This window comes from Callorhinchus milii, unplaced genomic scaffold (assembly GCF_018977255.1).
Source record: "Callorhinchus milii isolate IMCB2004 unplaced genomic scaffold, IMCB_Cmil_1.0 Scaffold1, whole genome shotgun sequence".
Taxonomy (NCBI): Eukaryota; Metazoa; Chordata; class Chondrichthyes; order Chimaeriformes; family Callorhinchidae; genus Callorhinchus; species Callorhinchus milii.
In genome coordinates this window covers 107,194,048-107,213,471 of record NW_024704742.1, presented here as the reverse complement: position 1 = coordinate 107,213,471, position 19,424 = coordinate 107,194,048, and the positions used below count along the sequence as shown (strand labels likewise).

The 19,424-nt window shown below is 37.7% G+C and overlaps 1 protein-coding gene across 1 annotated transcript in view; it reads right to left on the bottom strand.

Moving 5' to 3' along the window:
• Positions 1 to 19,424, bottom strand: part of LOC103178401 (solute carrier organic anion transporter family member 3A1-like) — a 195,211-nt gene that overhangs the window by 15,655 nt on the left and 160,132 nt on the right. Inside the window, exon 10 of the mRNA XM_007893117.2 lies at positions 13,484 to 13,608. Coding sequence (XP_007891308.2) covers positions 13,484 to 13,608 — 125 coding nt within the window. The remainder of the gene's footprint in view (positions 1 to 13,483; positions 13,609 to 19,424) is intronic.

Genomic DNA, 19,424 nt, shown 5'->3' with positions numbered 1-19,424 from the left:
ACCCCAGCTCAGATACACAGGCATCAGTGTCAAGTGTTTTGGGACATCCTTCCAATGTGAAAGGCACTAAGTAAATGTAACAGTTGTAATGTATTCTATCAAAGATTTTGTGGAGCTTGTTTGATTTTATTTTACTATTCAGCCATAGGAGTAACATTTAGGCATTAACATGCAACTGGCAGAGAAAATACACATTTATACTGAACTTTGAAGATGTTTTCCTTCTTTGCCACAGCGAGTGCTAAAAGTTTTTAGGTGATTACATCTCCCAGATAAAAGTCATAGATTAAATACACATATTTTCCATCTTCTCATACTCTCAGTTTAATTTTAGAAGTCAACAATGCCTCAACCAGAAATTCACCACTAATCATGCAGATAAATCAAGGTCTTAGACAACATGAATCACATTGGAGCTTCTCTAGCGCAGGAGGCTCATCGAAGACCATACAGTATAAACAAAATCATTTAAAAGGGTTAAAGTGGAGTGGAGTCCTGTAGCTCAGTGGTTAGAGCATTTGCTTTGCAAGCGAGAGACCTGAGTTCAATTCCCGGCAGGGCGAAATCTTGGGCAAGTTTCCTTACTCCACACTCCTAATAATAATCCCTCCAAAACCAAATACAATAATAAAATTGGTCATTTTCAAGCTACGACTGTTTATGGGACATTGCTGTGCGCAATTTGCTGCCGCGTTCGTCCACAAATATACAGTCAATTCACTTTACAGTGTGTTCTGTGAAGCGCTTTGGGACGTCCTCCTGATGTGAAAAGCTCTATATCAAATGCAAGGATTATTATTATTATAAGTGGTGCTCATGCAGGAGCAATGTGTTAGTGAAAGGGTTAACAACAGAGTACAATACTCCGAAATTGGTTGTAGGGAAGAGCTAAGATACCTGTTTTCCTATTCCTTGTTGAAACCCTTAATTGATGATTAATGGGCCTGTCTTTGCACCAAGTGAAGAAATGCCCTGATTTTGATAACACTGATCTGTGTGAATTTAACCCTGAGTGGAAGTAAGGGCTAAACTTATTAAAGGCTTCACAGTGATTGGTGGCTTTTGCTGTAATTGCCAGATTTGCTGGTGTAAATATTGTTGACATGTATTTTGCAAGTTAAACTGAATGTTTTCATTTGAAGGAGGGTAAATCTGTTTGTTTAAACTTAAGCTATGGTTTTTATCTGGGAGACAATGACAAAAAGACTTTGGCATCCACTGTGACAAAGAAGGGAAAAACCAAAGAGGGCCCAAAGATTTGAGCAAGATAAAGTTCGCTGTTTGTGAGGCTGGAAATCAATCTCTCCAAGATTATTTGCTACCCTAACTCTCAGTCCAGTATCTCTAAATCAAGTAAGAGAAAAAAATTCTGCTCAGCGGAAATCCAAGATGGCAGGACCCAAGACTTTTCAACTATGTTTGAGCAATGACATTATTCAGAGGTTAGGTTGAAGATATCCAACTATTTAATTGATATTAATAATAACCCAATGATTACTGAACACTATAATCAAAGGTTAACATAATTAACTGTTGCAGACTGCATCAAATTGCTTTTACGGTTACAAAATGTCCTCAAATGTGTCCTTGGCTCAGTTGTTAGCACTCTTGCCTTTATTTCAGACAGGTGTTGCAGGTTCAATTCAGGTCTCAAACAACTGACTGGGAATATACAGTTGTTATATGTTTTATGCACACAGCAGTGAGGGACATTGCTGTGTGCAAAACGGCTGCCACATTCACCTACAAATACACACTCACTACATTTTACAGAAACTTTGGAGTTCTTTGAGACTTAAAAGTTGCTATAACTATTGCAAAGATTATTGTTATGATGTCCCAATAATGTCCCTCACTGTTTTGTGCAAAATGTGTAACAGCTGTATTATGCAGTTGTAGTGTACTGATTTTACTGTATCACCGTGCATGCCTCTTTGTGTTATACAAAATGCAATAAACATTGCTTTAGTGAAAAATACTGCACCTAATTCAAGTCTTAAAATAAATCCACACTACACATTTAAGTGATGTAGCTTGTCTATATCAAAGACAAATTGATTATATTTCTTGGTACGCATTTCAATAAATCAGTAAACAGTTTCACCCTGTTATCAAGACAGTAAGTGTAATGTTCTGTACCATAATAGCATTTCAGTGTGTTTTTTGAAAATGTAGTATAAAGCTATGCTGGCAATTGGTCTTTCCTGAAACAAGCTCCGTTGCTTTGAAGCAGCTCTTTCTGAACAAACATATGTGCAGAAACATCTGCATCAACCCACTCTTACATAATTAAAACCCATTAATCTTGTTGTGACTTGTTAGTGAGCATTGATGATAGTAGCATTCCAGTTGAATGAATCAATTTTGTTGCATGTAGCAAAGCTTTTCCTCAGAACTTTAAAAACAGGCATTATTATATTCAGTGATACATTACTTTGTCTATAGCAATTGCATATTTCCTGTATTCATGTCCATGTTTTAATATGAATGAAAAATAGACCTCTCTGTCTGTACTCTGCTTTTTTATTTATTGGTTAACCATCCACCGCTACATCGAGAAAATATGTGTCTCTCGTTAATCTAATAAATTGTCCACTAAGGGATAGATAAGGTAGACACAGTAACATGTAGTCATTGACTCAATTATGACTGACGGATTGGCAGCATTTAATGGTTTAAATAGCTTATTTGTCACTGTGAATACCAACTGCTTGTGATATTTTCACAAGATCACAAAATGAGTCTGTATCTTATCCTTCCAGAATATCCATTCTCCTTCCCTCTCATCATAACATCAAGTTGCTTTTTAAATGAGTCCAGTGTACTGGTTTCAAAACCGTTTCCATTCCATATACCTTACAGATATAGATAGAGCTATAATCCATGAGCAAGTAACCTTTAATCACTTCCTTCACCCCCTCTGCAATGCAAGATTATCGCACTGCTGTGGAATGCAATAATAATTATATAATAATCCTTGCATTTGATAAAATGCCTTATCAGGTCATCAAGACATCTCAAAGAGCATGACAGGAAATACCGTGAATATATCTGGTATATATATATATATGTACAATTCACATTTCAATGTAATACCTATGGAGGTACGTACACTTCTGCCCTTTACTTTGTGTGCTGTTCAACATACCTATAACATTAGCTATGTTCACCCCACACAGGATCATTTTTAAAATTACAGCCTGATGATCAGTCCAAGAATAATCTCTTCTGCTGCTTGCTCTCTGATGTTTGGTATTTTTAATCAACCGCTGATCTTTTTAAAAGCCACTGCACAAACACCACTCTAGTTATATGTAGTTGTATACGGAGGGATCATGATTTACAACCATACAGTTAATTAACTCTTTGTGTATCTTCTTGATTTTAATGTGCAATGAACAAGTTTTCAAATTCAATATTCTATCATAAATATTCCCCATGATTCTTAAAAAATATCTGATCACTTAACTTGGGATACAACTTTCTCTTTTCTCCGTCTCTCCAGCTGGAGAGGTTCCAAACAGAATGGTTTGGGAGGATTCTCAAACCAGTTCTCAGTGGGTGGATGTCCACAGCACAAAGCTATCTATAATTCAGCAGTCTAAATTGCATTCTCACTCACAGAGACCCGAAGTGAGTTGGTGTGGGAAATGGAAATGTGTGAACTTGTGCAGTAGAGTGCAATCTTCTTCCAGATGACCATTAAGTCAAAGTAAGCTTAACCCAATGTAACATGTGAACAATTTTGTGTCTCCAGCTGCATGCATAGTTCGGGAACACTAGCAAGCATGGGAAGTTGTTGGAATTTTTCTGTCTTGATATCTAGATATGCAATCCAAATAAGTAGGATGCAAGCTGACTCTTATTTATGTTTCCTGACACCTAAACGCTTCTATTGATAGTCATTAATTCACTTGACATCAAATTGTTATCTAAAGTGAAATGTACGTTATTCCCTAATGAGATTCTTTAATAAAGAATCTGCGTTATGCAATTGGAGATTTGTATCAGTATCCGAAAGTACGTCACACTGCTGCAATCTACTTACAGAGCTGAGTTCTTGAAGTCAATGGGATTTCTAAAAGGATTCATTAAACAAATATATCTCAGTAGAGCTGAAAAATTTGAAATGAGAAACACAAAACATAGAAACATAGGAATATTTGCCATTCAGTCTGAGGGCAAGCTCCTCTGCTCTTTTATTCCAACATAGCAGCTTCAAATCAATATTTTCAATCCCATTTCTGTGCCTTTCTTTCATATCTCTTCATACCCTTACGTACTGTTGTATTTTTGTAAACTGTTTTCCTTAAGGCAACTTAAGGCAAGACACTATAAAATTTTGGGTGTTTGATGCTTTGAGCAGGATTGTGAACAGAAACCATCCTATTCCTCAGCACTGCCATCCTACCATTGAGCCAATCTAGTGTGTGTCAGCCTGCCTCAGTTAAAAGCATTTTCATCTGTGAGTCAGAAGCTTGTGGGTTCAAGTCCACATCGAGACTCTGAAATCAGTCTAGGGCCACTCCAATTGGAGGATCACATTGCAATCCTTCAGATATGATGTTAAACTGAGGTCCCATCTGCCTGTTCAGATCCCATGACACAATTCGAAAAGAGCAGGGAGCTTCTCCTGGTATCCTTGCCTACAACCCCCAAATATGAAATTGGTCATCCACTTCATGGCTGCTTGTGGGACATGCTGTATGCAAATTGTCTTGCCACGTTCGCCCACAAAGTACAGTTACTACACTCTACAGTATATCCTGTGAAGCGCTTTGAGAAGTCATCCTTATGTAAAAGGCGCTTTATCAAATTAAAGGATTATTAGTATTATAAATGCATAACTGCTAGAGGGAGGTCCTCAGTGACACGACTCCTGCTGCACAGATTCAATGACTGATGTTAAATTAATGGTTTGACAATGAGGTTCAGTAATAGGTTCTTCGAGTATGTGATTTTGACTAATGAGAAAGAGGAAAGAATCAACCTAGCAGATAAAAAATAATTAAGAAAATCTACACATGACACTTGCTAATTATTACCCAGGGTTTGATGGATTGAGTCTTTCATCAGTTATCTCCTTTTTAAGTGAGTGTGTTTTAGACATGAAACAACAACAATAGATTTTCAGTTCTTTTTTCAACCTCACATAAAATAAACCATCAAGTGGCACCAGATTCATAACTCCCAAGCACTTATATGCATTTGTTTAACCACTGGCTTGTGATTTGTATTTTTAAAATACTTTAATTCATTTAGCTCATTATTTGTATTACTTTGGGGCTAGGTTTATCATTCTTCTTGTGGAACGATACTGTATGTATTTGGGAAGTGAGGATATAAATAATAATAATAATCCTTGCATTTGATATAGCGCTTTTCACATCTTCTAGATGTCTCACAGAATATATTATAAAGTAAATTGACTATACTTGTGGGCGAAACGCAGTAGCCAATTGTGCACAGCAGTGTCCCACTAACAGTGACCAAATCATTATTTATTTATTTTATTTTTTCTTGAGGGATTATTATGCCTGGAAAAGCGATCCACCAATCAACTAACAACTGGCTTTCTACTTACTGCTAGGTAAACAGAGGTGTGTGGAGTAAGGAAACTTGCCCAACATTTCGCCCTGCCGAGAATCGAATCCAGATCTCTGACTTGTGAGGCGTGTGCTTTAACTACTAAGCTACAGGACTCCATTATATTGAGCGATATGAAGAAAAGCAGGCAATTTGAAATGCAAAGATTTGCTGAAATTTAATGAAATGGTGGGAAAGGCTGAATGACCTCCTTTGTACTCATATGTTCCTGTATTCTGGGGGTTATATAATGTGCCGTATGCCTTTTGTGCATTGAGGTCCGGAGCCTGGAGCTTGGAAGTCAAACGTAGCCCTCAATACATTGGTTCTACAGCTGACACCCAATTTATTCCAGGAGGACATACCTTGGAGGACACTGTTTTCATCAAGGACACTTAAAAGGATGTTCTAAACTGGGAAAACTCACCTGACAACATATGAACAAAGTATAGGCTTCAGCAGTCATCTTGATGGTAGTTACGGCAATGCCTGGGACAATTTTCAGAAGGGTTCCTTAATTTAAATATGACATTAATGGAAATTGCATTCCATTCTGGCTGGTTTTATGAATTAAGTAGATAGGTCAAGCCATATTCTAAATGCACAGATTAAGCACCCATAGAATATGGCTACAGGTTACAGAACCCCAGCAATGGAATGTGTGGGCAAAAGAATATCTCAGAGCAAAATACACTGTAGCTTGTTCTCTTAAACAAAGTTAAAAATTGTAAATATTTTTCCAGTTATTGAGAAGCAGCATTTTTTGATTAAAATGTTGATTTTGAGAGGCTTTTTTACATTGTAGAAATAAAACATTAACTTTAGTAATAATAATCCTTTAATTTGATATAATGCCTTATCACGTTGTCAAAACATCTTATTTATATTAGGAATCCCATTACGAATTATGAATGAATGAACCATGTTGACAGCTTATCAATTCTGGTACAAGGAATGGATACTACTGCACTGAAACCTTTATGTCTATTTTCTGTGGCTCAGAATCTTAAGATTATACATAACTTTTTTTAATATAAATACTTTGGAAGGCACCTAATATTGATAAGGCTACAATAATTGTCTTATTTTTAAATAACTGTATTGCAAATAGCACTGAAGTGTTAAATGTAATTGATTGTACAGAACGTCATGTGCTTGATGAAGAACAATGTAATGTGGCCCTCTGCTGGCTAGTATGCCATCAGGTACTGTAGAGTTTCAGCACATAATGGGATAGAAATGCCATAATTTATAAGATCTACGTCAATTAAGATGGCAGACATAATTTCAAGAGTAAACTGAAATGATGATTGTCAAATAATGTCCGGAATTACTGCGAGGAATCAGTGTAGTTTTCATTAGGTACATCCAACTCATACATTGGGACAAAAATATCTATGCTTTTTTGTTACTTTTGTTAAAACATAAAATAATGAAATAATCTTTGCATTTGACATAACGCCTTTCACATCAGGAGGCTGACTCAATGTGCTTCAAAATATTTACTGTAAAGTGCAGTGGTTGTATTTTGTAGGCAAACACAACAGCCAATTTGCGCACAGCAATGTCCCACAAACGGCCATGAAGTGAATGACCAATTTTATCTGGGGGATTGTTGCCCAAAACATCAGGAGAAAGTCTCTTCACTTCTCAAATAGTGCTATGGCATCTTTAAATTGTGCCTGATTAGGCAGACAAGACCTCGGTTTAACATCTCATCCAAAGGACAAAACTTCCAATAATGCAGCACCCCCTCCCCTCCAGCACATTATTGGAATGTGGGACTTGATCCTACAACCTTCCAACGCAGAGGCAAGAGTTCAGCAAGCGAGCAGGCTGCCACTCAACAGAGAATTTAAAAAATGATCAGGACAGCAATATTTACTTTAAATAAGTATATATTAAGATAAATATCTAAATAAACACCATACATCCCTATCAATGTGCTTTGTTTGTTGCTTCCCTGGTCCTAGCTCCTAGGCAGTGACTTCTCACTGTGCGCTTAACTACAGTCTGAAACAGTGCTTAGGAAACCTATGTGAGAGAGGAAAAGATTGGTCCAGACTTCTTCAAATCTCCACACACACCAGAAATACATTCTGCATTTTCCTCCCAATTATTTTCTAGACAAAATGAAGACATGGTTTGTACTGTGAGAATAGCAAGGAGTCCTGTAGAGTAGTGGTTAGAGCGCTCGCATCGCAAACAAGAGGACCCGGGTTCGATTCTCGGACAGGACGAAATGTTGGGGAAGTTTCCTTTCTCCACACGCCTGTTTACCTAGCAGTAAGTAGAAACCCAGTTGTTAGTTGATTGGCGGATCGCTTTTCCAGGGGTGTAATAATCCCTTAAAAAAAAATTTGGTCCCTCAATCACAACTGTTTGTGGGACACTTCACTTTACAATTCACTTTACAGTATATTCTGTAAAGCGCATTGAGACGTCTAGAAGACGTGATAAGGGCTATATCAAATGCAACGATTATTATAACATACTGGTTCCTCCATTGTAAATAAAGACAGGTTTCCTAAACACTCTTTCAAGGAGTCAGGGTACCATTATCTTACAGATACCTGGTTTATCTCTATGTGTTATTCAAGGATTAATTAATAATTCAGTGGGCACTGTTGACAGAGCTGCCTTTGCTATAGTACTACAATATAAATGAAGTGCATCAATAGGGTAGGCTAGATGAACCAAAAGTCAACTCCTGCCAGAAACTGTTACAATGTCACAAAGTTGCTTCCAGATGTGCTGACTATGGCATATCTAAGTAGGTCTTCATGTGCCTTCAGAGACATTCACAGTGAGAGATAGGAGTTCAGAGGTTGCTCCGGATGCCATCATATTTCTTGTGACCAAAGGAGACTGAGCTGTTAATTCCACCTGAACAGGTCAGCAATATGAAAATTGTGGTATTTTGTCTCTGTAGACCTCCCTCAGACAGCAGGGAGGGATAAGTCTGTACATGAGGAGTTCTTTCTATGTTACCACTGATGCCCTAGATTTGACTGAAAAATCAATGAGACAAATACACAGTCTAAGTGGTCTCATGGGAGTGCAGGGCAGGTTTTGTTTGAAGGCATATCTGCAGACACCTGGAATATAAATGTGGCATTATTGAGATAAATATATGTGCTTCTTTCATCCCAGTTTCATCAATTCCCTCCTGGTGTCTTACTCAGTCCCACAATAACCATATGATCTGGCTTTTGCATTAAATACCCAGCATCTTCACCTACAAAATACAGATTCAATGCATTTGAATGTGTATTTAGTGAGGTGAAAGTGGCAATCATGTGAGACAGTGTGAGAGCCCTCCAGACATAAAAGTTGCTGTATCAAATGCAAGAATTATTATTTAGTATTTTGTCCTCGCTCCAATCTTCTCATGGCATTCTTGCTGATATGCCTTTGTTAGGGTTTGGTTTAAATCAAGGTTCAGGATTGGCCTGTTGTTGCAGCTCAGATAAATGTTAAATATATCCAAAGTATAATATTGCTGGTACAGTTTGGAAGTAGATCGGATTAACTCTCTGGAAAGAATAATTTGGGAAATTATCTATCACTATTCTAAGTGAGTGCACAAATGATACTGCAGCTATCACCTGTCAATTGCGAACAATAGTATAGAATGGTAAAATTATTGAAATTTACAGCACAGAAGGAGATCATTTGGTCTATCAAGTCTGCACTGGCTCTCAGAGCAAAGGTGTGCGTTCAATCACACAGGTACGCCATATCCCCTAACCTCTTTGAGCCTTCAGAGAATTGTGACTTGAAGGCGCCAGGAGGCTTGAAAGGCTCAAAGCAAATGTAATTTGTTATTGTTGAAAAAAATTATCCTAAATTCCCCTCCTGCTTTTCTCGTGACTATCTTCATCCATGTCTTCTGCCTACCTGTGGAAATAGCTTCTCCTGATTTATTTACTCGGTGAAAAATCCCTTATAATTTTGTACACTTCTAAAACATCCTCTTTCAATTTTCTCTGCTCCATTGAAAACAGACCCAACTTCTCCACTCTCTCCTCAAAACTATAGCCACTCATCTTTTGCATCATTCTTATAAATTTCCCCTGCACCCTCTTCAAACTGCATGCAGTTCTCCAGTTGCGGTCTAACCAACGATTTGTACAAAGTTAACATTATTGCTTTACTTTTGTACTCTATGCTCCTATTTATAAATCATTAGCTTTTTTCATGATCCTTTCATGCTGTCACTTTTAAGGACTTATGCACCTGCACTCCCAAGTCCCTTTGCTCTTCTGCTCCTTGTAAGATACTGTCATTCAATATATATTACAGGACCCCACATATCCATTATAAACTCATATTTTATGTATAGCCAGGGCCCCCTCAACTTCATCAAAATGATTGGACTCAAAACAGCCTACGCCGAATGAACTTCCGATTTTTCACCCATAAAATATACTCAATTCACTTTACAGTATATTCTGTGAAACGCTTTGAGATGTTTTGTCTCAAGACATGATAAGGTGCTATATCAAATTCAAGGATTATTATTATCATCAGGTTAACCCAACAAATACATTTGTTTGAATTATATTCCTTAGTACTGAGGGATGATCCAATTGAGGTGTTTACAACAATAGCAACAACAAAATTACATTTACAGAGTGCCTTTCACGTCGGGAGGACGTGCCAAAGCGCTTAGAATAATAAAGGGAATTGACATGCAAGATTAGGAGGTTGCTCTTCACTCTGGTAGAGGAATTGAAAAGAAGGATGTAATCTTAAAATCAGAGCCACGTCAGTGAGACCTGAAAACATTTCTACGCAGAAAGAGTTGTGAAAATGTGGAATGCATTGCCTTAGAAGGTTATACCTGCAGAATCTGTTTTTGGTATTTATAAAGGAGAAAAATAGTTACTATATAAATGCAAGTTGTTGTTGCTGTAAAGTGTATGGAAAAAGAGAAGAAAATGAGAATAAAAGATCTGCCATTCTAAAAAGATAGGAACATCTCAAAGGTCTTACTTCTGTTCCTTGTTTCCTGACTGTTTATAATTATTGCAGAAGCGCAATCTTACCTATTCAATCTTACCTTCAGTAGCAAATTAAGATGCTACATATTAAAAATTGCTGCATTGTAAAAGGGATGATAAGTATTATTGGTCACTGACTAATTGTTTTAACTTCTAATTGTTTTCAATGTGTACAGTATTTATCCTCCATTACACTGATAATTGTATATACTGTGCCTTGTAAATCATAAAGAGTAATTCAATATAAAGCATTTCATATGTAGTAATTGTTTCATGTGTATTAAATATAAGTTTATCATTTGATAATAAATTTACAGTTTGATGGACTTATTGGCATTAACACTTATAACACACATATTTTTGAACTGCAAGCTACAGTCTAAAAAAAGCACATTCTGCGAATGAGACAATAATGGAATCTGTTATGTTTTACAAAATGCAAATACAATTGTTTTAAAATTCTATGATAAAAAGCATGGTATAAATTATACAAACTCTCCACAGAATGTACACTAGTATTCTTAATATTGCTGTTGTAGAAAAAAATTGAATATTAAAATGTACATTCCTATTAAGGTAAAGATTGGCATGAATAACATGTGGCTTTGTCTTCTTGAAAGCCATTCCAAAAAAATATAATAATCAATAAAAGTCACTTAGACACAATATATTTTTTTTCTCCCCCAATTTCATCCACCATCCTTTTTTCTCTCTCTTCATTCTTAAAGGTGCTAACTTTTGTTGGGGTACCATTCTATATACAGAGGCAGCCTACATGTACATTGCTTGAGTGCCTATTCATCATGTGTCAACTTAGACAATGAGTGATAGCAGTCTATTCAACCATGGAGGGAACCACTGCTGATCCTGATCCGGTCCTCACCCAATATTCATACACTCACACTTTACAACAGAAGTCACTGAATACTGAATAGGAGCAGAAATCGAGTCTGAATGTTACATCCCTAATCTTGAGACACCATGACCAACTGTAGAGTGCCAAATCCTGCTCTGGCTGTGATCAGCTAAATCAGGATAGATAGGAGCAAAGTTGCAACCTCTAGTCTAAACGGCTTAGTGCTACACTGGGTGGTGCTTTTATCTACCAGGCCATTATGAATGTATATTAGTTGAATTCTAAATGCAAACCATGCACCTTATTTTAATTAGCTCAGCAGTTCCTAAAAAAGGAGACATTTCACCTGGTGCAAAGGGGTAAACTTGTCAGATTGGGGTGTATCTGACTTCTGAAAGACAGTAGTAAAATAGCCAGTGGGCATTTGGTCTGGCTGCACCAAGCATAGGTTACTTGGCAATGAGAATGTCACAACATGTCTTTGTCCTTTGCATTGAGGAGCAACACAGTTTAGAAAGAAAGCAACCTTTTCAATTGTAACTGTAGTGTGAGCTAATGACCCTTAGTTGTTACTGAACAAATCTACATTTTAAAGGCATGGCATCATGGTGTGGGCATAGTAATGGCCTGAAATAGGCAAACAGTCTGTTACAAATACCAATGGTGTTCAAATGGTGTTTCCCACACCACAGATCTGCCACTCGCTATGAATTAGAACCAAAAATGACCCCAGTATGTTTGCTGTTGTCTTTTTTAAAAAAAACTTTCAAGCAATAAAATAGATAATATAAGCTTCAATAATAAATAACCGGTGTATCAGTGGATATCCTGTTCTCCTTCATATATTTCATTTACCACTCGAGGCACCATTTGGCATTATGACTGCAGATACTTAGCAGCACCAAAGTGAATTATTCAAGTAAGCACAAGATATCGCACAATGCACATGTTGCTCCAAAGAAAAATACAGAAAGCGTGTTTTTGAATTAACTCTAATGGTTCAGAGGCTAAACAGCGGCTGAGTTAAAATAATCCAAAATTGTTTCTGGTCCAATTACATAGCAGGCAGTTTGAACAGTCAATTATGTGGATATAAAAGTTGAATTGTACCATCGAATGGGTTGATGGGATTATTTAATAAGCCTTGGACAACAAAGGTAGACCTGCGTTACAAGCTGTACATTATTTGTTCATTTGGGATGTGCGGTCAGGTGGCATACTGAAGTCCAGTTTATGAAGTGGTGGATCAAATAGATATACCTGAGACTAAAACCACATCTTGTTATAGTTATAGTCATAGATACATGTAAATCTCACAAACATTCTTTGCTGCACAATGCCATTTTATGCCATTGCAATCAATATGTATGCATACCTACCTATAGAGTATTTTATACTGCCGCATACTATTACTATGCAGCAAAATACTTAAACAAGCACAAAACTGTCCAAATAATTTAAAAAACAATATTAAAACTGGCCAGTTGGCCTAGTGCTAGTTTCTAACCCTGATCTGCCAGTTCTTGACCTTAGTGCACATCCATATTATCAGCATATACTGTGAACCATACAGGATCACAAAAAACCTCAAAATATCTCTCACTGTAATCTACAAAACAGAATAATAAAAATCTTTTACAAGGCAGGTGCCTTTCAACAAGTCTTTGTGCTGTTTTAAAAACATTAAAATATATGTTTAAATATGTTCCTTTTTAACTACAAAAGTATCTTTTCAGAAGCTATAGTCAGACAGCTAAGTACCGCAGCTGCACAAATGTTAAAGAACAGATTCCATGTTTTCACACATTTCATTCTCTCCCAAATGGTAGATAAATGTTGTCCTTCCAGTTGGTTTGCTGGTGTCTGCTGCAGCTGCATCCAATGTTAATGTGGATGCAAACAGATCTGAAGTAGTCATTCGCCCAACTGTGTCCCCATCGCCCTGAATGTACCTCTTGGAATGAGTCTTTATGCAGTGCCAGGTCATTGTATACAGTATAAACGCAATGGTCTTCAAACCAATGGCAATGCTCACGTAAAGATATCTGTATGAGTCATTGTCATATACTGCACATGCTCCACTTTTATTGCAGGTTTCAGACCAGACGAGACAGGTGGAGTCAATCGCAGCCCCAAAGATGAGTGGTGGTGGGATAAAACCTAAACAGGATAAGAAAACAGAATAAATTAAATGTGCATGGTTAATTATACAAGACCAGTGAAATATAGAATAACAGATAGCTAATAACTGAATGCTAACATCAGTAGCTCTTTCTAAAATCAAAGGAGTATATATTGCGGTATGTAATATTATTACTGGTGACAATTAGCACATCAGACAACATGCAGTAAACGGTAACCGATTAGGTGTCACTGATCTTGAGGGATTGAGGGGGTTCCTCAGAGACAGTGATAGCTACCGATTGCTTTTGACTGCATTTTAGGTAAATGAAACAAACATCACCAATGATAGTCTCACGTGCCATATCCTCCCTCTCCACTACAAAATATGTTGTTGACTTTACTGTAACTGCCTATTTCTGTAGATTTTTCTCCAATATTTTTCCATTATTCTCTTGAAGGCCATTAGTTTCACAAGAGTCAGCAGCCTTCAGTATCTTGCCTCAATTATCATCTTAATGGGTGAGCCTCTGCAATCAAGAGCAGGAACTTGCTTGATTTCTTCCCTCCTTGATGCAGCAATACTGAAGCTAAGTGCTGCCTCGGTGATACCCCCTAACTGAGCACAGAACAAACCTGATCAGTGTGACTCAGTATCCCACACAGGGTGCATTGATGCTCTGTGCCATTCAGACAACTATTTTTTGCTGATCCTCTTTGACTATATCGTTCAGGTAATGAGGTCTGATGAAGTGAGGATACTAGCAAAAATTTCTGTGTGTGTGTGAATGTTGAAATATTGTTTTAATTGTGGAGTGATATGCTTCCATTTTTATGTTCATTCACCTACAAATATACAGTCCATTATATCCTGTGAAGCACTGTGAGATATTTCAACAACGTGATGAAGTCCTAAATGAAATGTAAGGATTAATATTATTACCTATTACATTGAGTTTGGAAACTCCAGTAAGGGACTTTTTTTTTATTATTTAAATAAACTTAGCCCAAAAATCTCAAAAGCAGAATTGAATATAATAATATTCCTTGCATTTGATATAGGGTCATCACGTCATTGAGACATCTCAAAGCGCTTCACAGAATATGAATAAAGTGAATTGACTAAAGAATATTAAGATTCTGAGACAATGTTTTACAACTTTCATATAAGAGATGCTCACACTCATACAGTCCACAGTAAAATAAGTTGTTTAATCGCAATCGATTAATAGTTTAATTGTTTTTCACAGTTAATCCCAGAATTAGCTAATCTCTTCCGAAAACAAACTGGATATTATCTGTATGGAACAGAGATAATAACAATAATAATCCTTGGATTTGATACAGCGCCTTATCACATCACCAAGAAGTCTCAAAGCACGTCACAGAACATACTGTAAAGTGGTAAAGTGAATTGACTATATTTTGTGATCGTACTAGACGTACCCATATGTGTCTATCTGTGCTTTTAATTCATCAGTTTTATTCCGAATGCTTCGCGCATTCAGATATAACATTTTTAATTTCCTACCATTTCCTCTACTCTCTGATTCGTTATCTACTTTGCCAAGCTTCTTACCCCTAGTTAACATATTCCTATTATCTGGCATGCTATTCTGCACTGTCATCTTTACTTTTCTAATGCTAACTTATGGTTTCTCTTACCTATATATTCCCCCCCCCCTTTACTAGTTTAAATTCCTATTTATTTCCCTGTTAATTCGTTTAGCTAGGACATTTGTCCCAGCACGATTTAAATGCAGCCTTTTTCTCCGAAAGAGCTCTCTTTTCCCCCAATACCCGTGCCAATGGCCCATATAAAGAAACCCCTGAGTTCCGCACCACTCTTTTAGTGCGGCTGTGTAAGGAGCAGGCTTTTCTCATTCTATGCTCTTTTGTATTAGTAAGTAACTCTAGAAATCACCGAGGATAAATGTTTATTTGTCAAATGAGCCTGTGGATACATGTGCTGCTAATCCTCCAAAGCAGACCATGCGTGTTATTGATTTGGGTTTAAGTGCAACAAGGCGTACTAACAAACCTTCATTTGATGACACAGTTTAAGTATTCATGCAGTGGAAAACAAAGGGCACCACTTAAAAGCCAAAGGGCATGAAGTGCTGATTTCAAGCCTAATTTACAAGTAATGTTCTTCGTTTTACATGGTTCTCCAGCGAACCAATAAAACAAAGATAGCCATCAATCAACTCACAGCTTCCATGGCCAGACCATCTTCAGCAAATATTGGTTCTAAAATTCTGAAGCAACATTGTAGAGAGAGTCATTTATTTCTGTGGGATATTGAATGATTTGTGTCACACAGAAATACTTGGGCAAACATGAGAACACAGTCTCTTTGAATGGATGCTTCCACACAGCCCGAATACATCACTTGCGAAGGCTGAGGCAGCTCCAGCTCAGACTCAGCTCAGTTTTGGCTCCACCTCAGACCTGGCTCCAACTCCGGCTCATACTAGACTCCAGCTCAGGATCAGCTCCAGATCTTGTTGAGCTCCTGCCCCCAGCTCCTGCTCAGACTTAGCTTCTGCTCCCCACCCTGACCTTAGACCTAAATTCATGCTCTGGACAAACTTCATTTTGTGGGATCACTAAAAATCTTAGGTCCACCTCTAGCATTAAAACCATTCTGATTTTCAGAGTGAGACTGAAATGGCTGTGCCAAGCATTGAACTTGTGACTTGCATTAGAGTGATCATAGCAGAAAACTATCTCAACTCTAATATTTCTTTTTAATTAAGCTGTACCAGAAGTCTAACACAAGGCATGGCTCACATTCAGGGCGCGATCCCATTGTTAATTTTGTTAGGGAATAACAGCTAGCACACCAAGGAGCAGTCAATAAGTAACATATAGACTGGTCGCTTTTTCAGTGATGCATTGACTTGCACTTGTTAGTTAACATCACACATTGAAATCCCCCTGCCCGAAAACAGAGACTGTGCAGGTAGTCAGGGAGCTGACATCTGCAAAGGTCGATCGCTAGGCGTATAACTGCACATCCTCACAGAAGGGCGAGAAGCAGGTTTATAAACTACTTTTCAGCAGTCTGGAATTGCATAGTTGGTAGACCCATTAGTACCATGACAATGTGAAGGCTCTTGGCCTAGCGCAAGTGAATAAACAGCTATTAGATGGCAAAGCTCAGTGCCAAAACCTCAATAATCTTCAATATTTGATTCTGAACGAACTGGACTTGATTAATTGCTTTTGTGACAACTCAAAATAGCCTCTGTGCACAGAAGCAATTTTGTGCAAAATAAATCATACGTTATTTTCTCTTCAGCCTTTAGAAACCCTTCATGATATGCATGTAATACAACAATAGCCTTGGCCCTTGTGATGCCCAAGTGGCAAAAACAACAACAAATTACATTTATATTTATAGCCTTTCATATCGGAAGGACGTCCCAAGGTTCTGGACAGTTCAGGATTTGCACCTGAGCTGGGGGTTGGAATTAAGAGGGGGTGGATAGAAGGGGGCTGGGATGGTGGTCAAAGGCACAGTCAAAGAGGAAGGTCTTGAGATGGGCCTTGGAGGAGGCAAGGGAGGGGGAGAAGAGAATATATTCTGGATGGAGATTTACTGTAAAGTGTAATAACTATTCTACAGGCAAAAGCAGCAGCCAATTTGAATTGCCTCAAAAATATTCGAATTGCAAAACAAAATCCCTGCAAATACTGACCTCAACTAAGCCTTTGTGAATGTATACAATGTTTAGATTATTCAAAGTATAACATTTAATGACAAACAAATATTTTATGCTGTTGTTTAGAATCTGTTGCAAACAGAATAATAATCCTTGCATTTGATATTGTGTCTTATCATGTCTTTGAGAGGTCTCAAAGCGCTTCACAGAATATATTGTAAAGTGAATTGAGCAAGAACATACAATCCATCAGAATAAAATCCAAGCGGTGTACGGGGCATCAAATATGTGCTGAATAACAATGAGAATGATCCCCAAAGTTAGAGGAATGAGCTAGTTTTCTTCAGTACTGAAAGATGTCTCAGAGGGAACTTTATAGGGAAACCATTTTATTTAAATGGGACTGAAAAAGGAAACCTGGGACAATACTTTAGGATGCACTAAGACAGTAGAAGAGAACATAGATTTTGAGTTGCAAAATAGCAATTTCAGGATGGGACACCAGGAGGCATTTCTTTACCCAGAGGGCAATTAATTGATAACTGTAAGAGTGTTTGAGGCCAGGACTCTGGAAACATTTAAAAAAAACTTGATTCTGTGACGGAAAGTTAGTAAGGTATTCAGGAAGGATGAAATCAAATGGGCCGAAGGACCTCTTCATCTGAACCAATTTTGTGACCTTATGATGTGGAAAATTGTGACAGTCTGGAGCAGTGTTATCCCTGTCAGAACCATTGATCCGGCACCACCTCTGGTTGTGTTCTCAAAGACAATTTGCTGGATTATTTGGTTTGATGAGCACCATTGGTTAGCCATTGCTGCCACAACCCAACACTCTGCACCTATGTTTAAATCTGAAATGATCCTTATGAATGCATGGTTGACCAGATCATAACCTTGCTCCATCTACATCTTCCACTCTGGGTCATCGATGGTTTCGGGTCACTGGTGTCTTGTGCTAAGAGACACAGTAACAGTGCTTTCTCATAGATGTGCAGCCATGTGTGGACTTCAGGTTCAACTACTGCCCTTCACTCTCAGCCCCTGAAGCTTCTGCACCAGACATTCCAGCAACATGAATTGACAGCTTCAAGCATTCCCAGCTCAATGGGCTGAAACAGCAATCTCATGTTGGGTGGAGAACACATCATCCAAATGTGCTCTCGCCTTTGAAATCTCCACTGGGGGTGTGCAGGTCCATTATCTGACACGAGTAATGTTTTATATGATAAATAGAACACTCTCAAATGTTGTTTTACCCATGATTCAAAAGCCACTGTGAGATCAGTCTTTAAAAAATGTCACTGCTTGNATTTCATTTACAATGCTGATACAGTTCAAGCTGGGATGTGCTGCTCAGATAAGGATGGCTTTGCTCTCTGTGTGTGCAAACGTATAATATGCTTCCTGGATAAAATATGCCCAACAGTGCACATGAATATTATGTAAATGCTAATTTTCCACACCATGCTGCGGCTGATGAGAAAGGTCTGAGGCTATACGCTGGTGGAGTGGAGGTGGGGGAGGGAGTCACACACCACAGAGCTAATACTATCTTATCTTCACATTTCTCATCTGTTCTGCATTTGTCAGAAGTATATCCAAAGTAAATTGCTCTACGCTTGCAAGATCTGATAGTGAGCTTCAAGTTGTGGTTCTCTGTCACATTTTAGTAAAATGTGAGAGGGATTGGTAAGTATCTTACTACCTACAATAACCCAGCAACCAATGTACATTATAAATGAACCGTAAAGTTATTTTCAAAGGCCTCTATGTTTCAGCCTTATTATTGAGTTACAGTCCAGATGTAAAATAATGGTAAACACCTGAACCCAAAAATATAAGAAAAAACCACTGGTTAACATGATAGATTTAAAATATTTCCATTTATCTGAGTCACTTCATGCAACAGGAAAGGACAAAACTAATAAGAGTAAATATTGCATCAAAATGTAATTGTGTCTGCTTACTGCTATATATTTATGTATTTCAAAGTAAGGCGTTTCATATGGCTGATGTTGATACATGGCTAACAAATGATTTCTAATCTATTTTGCATTGATTTTAATTTGATAATCTGGTCAGTCTACATATAATTATGATCTGTTTTACTGGTGGTGCTGTGTGTATCAAACCAAAGTACTTACATTAGGTTAAGGTAACTGCAGCTCCAGTGACTGTGAAATG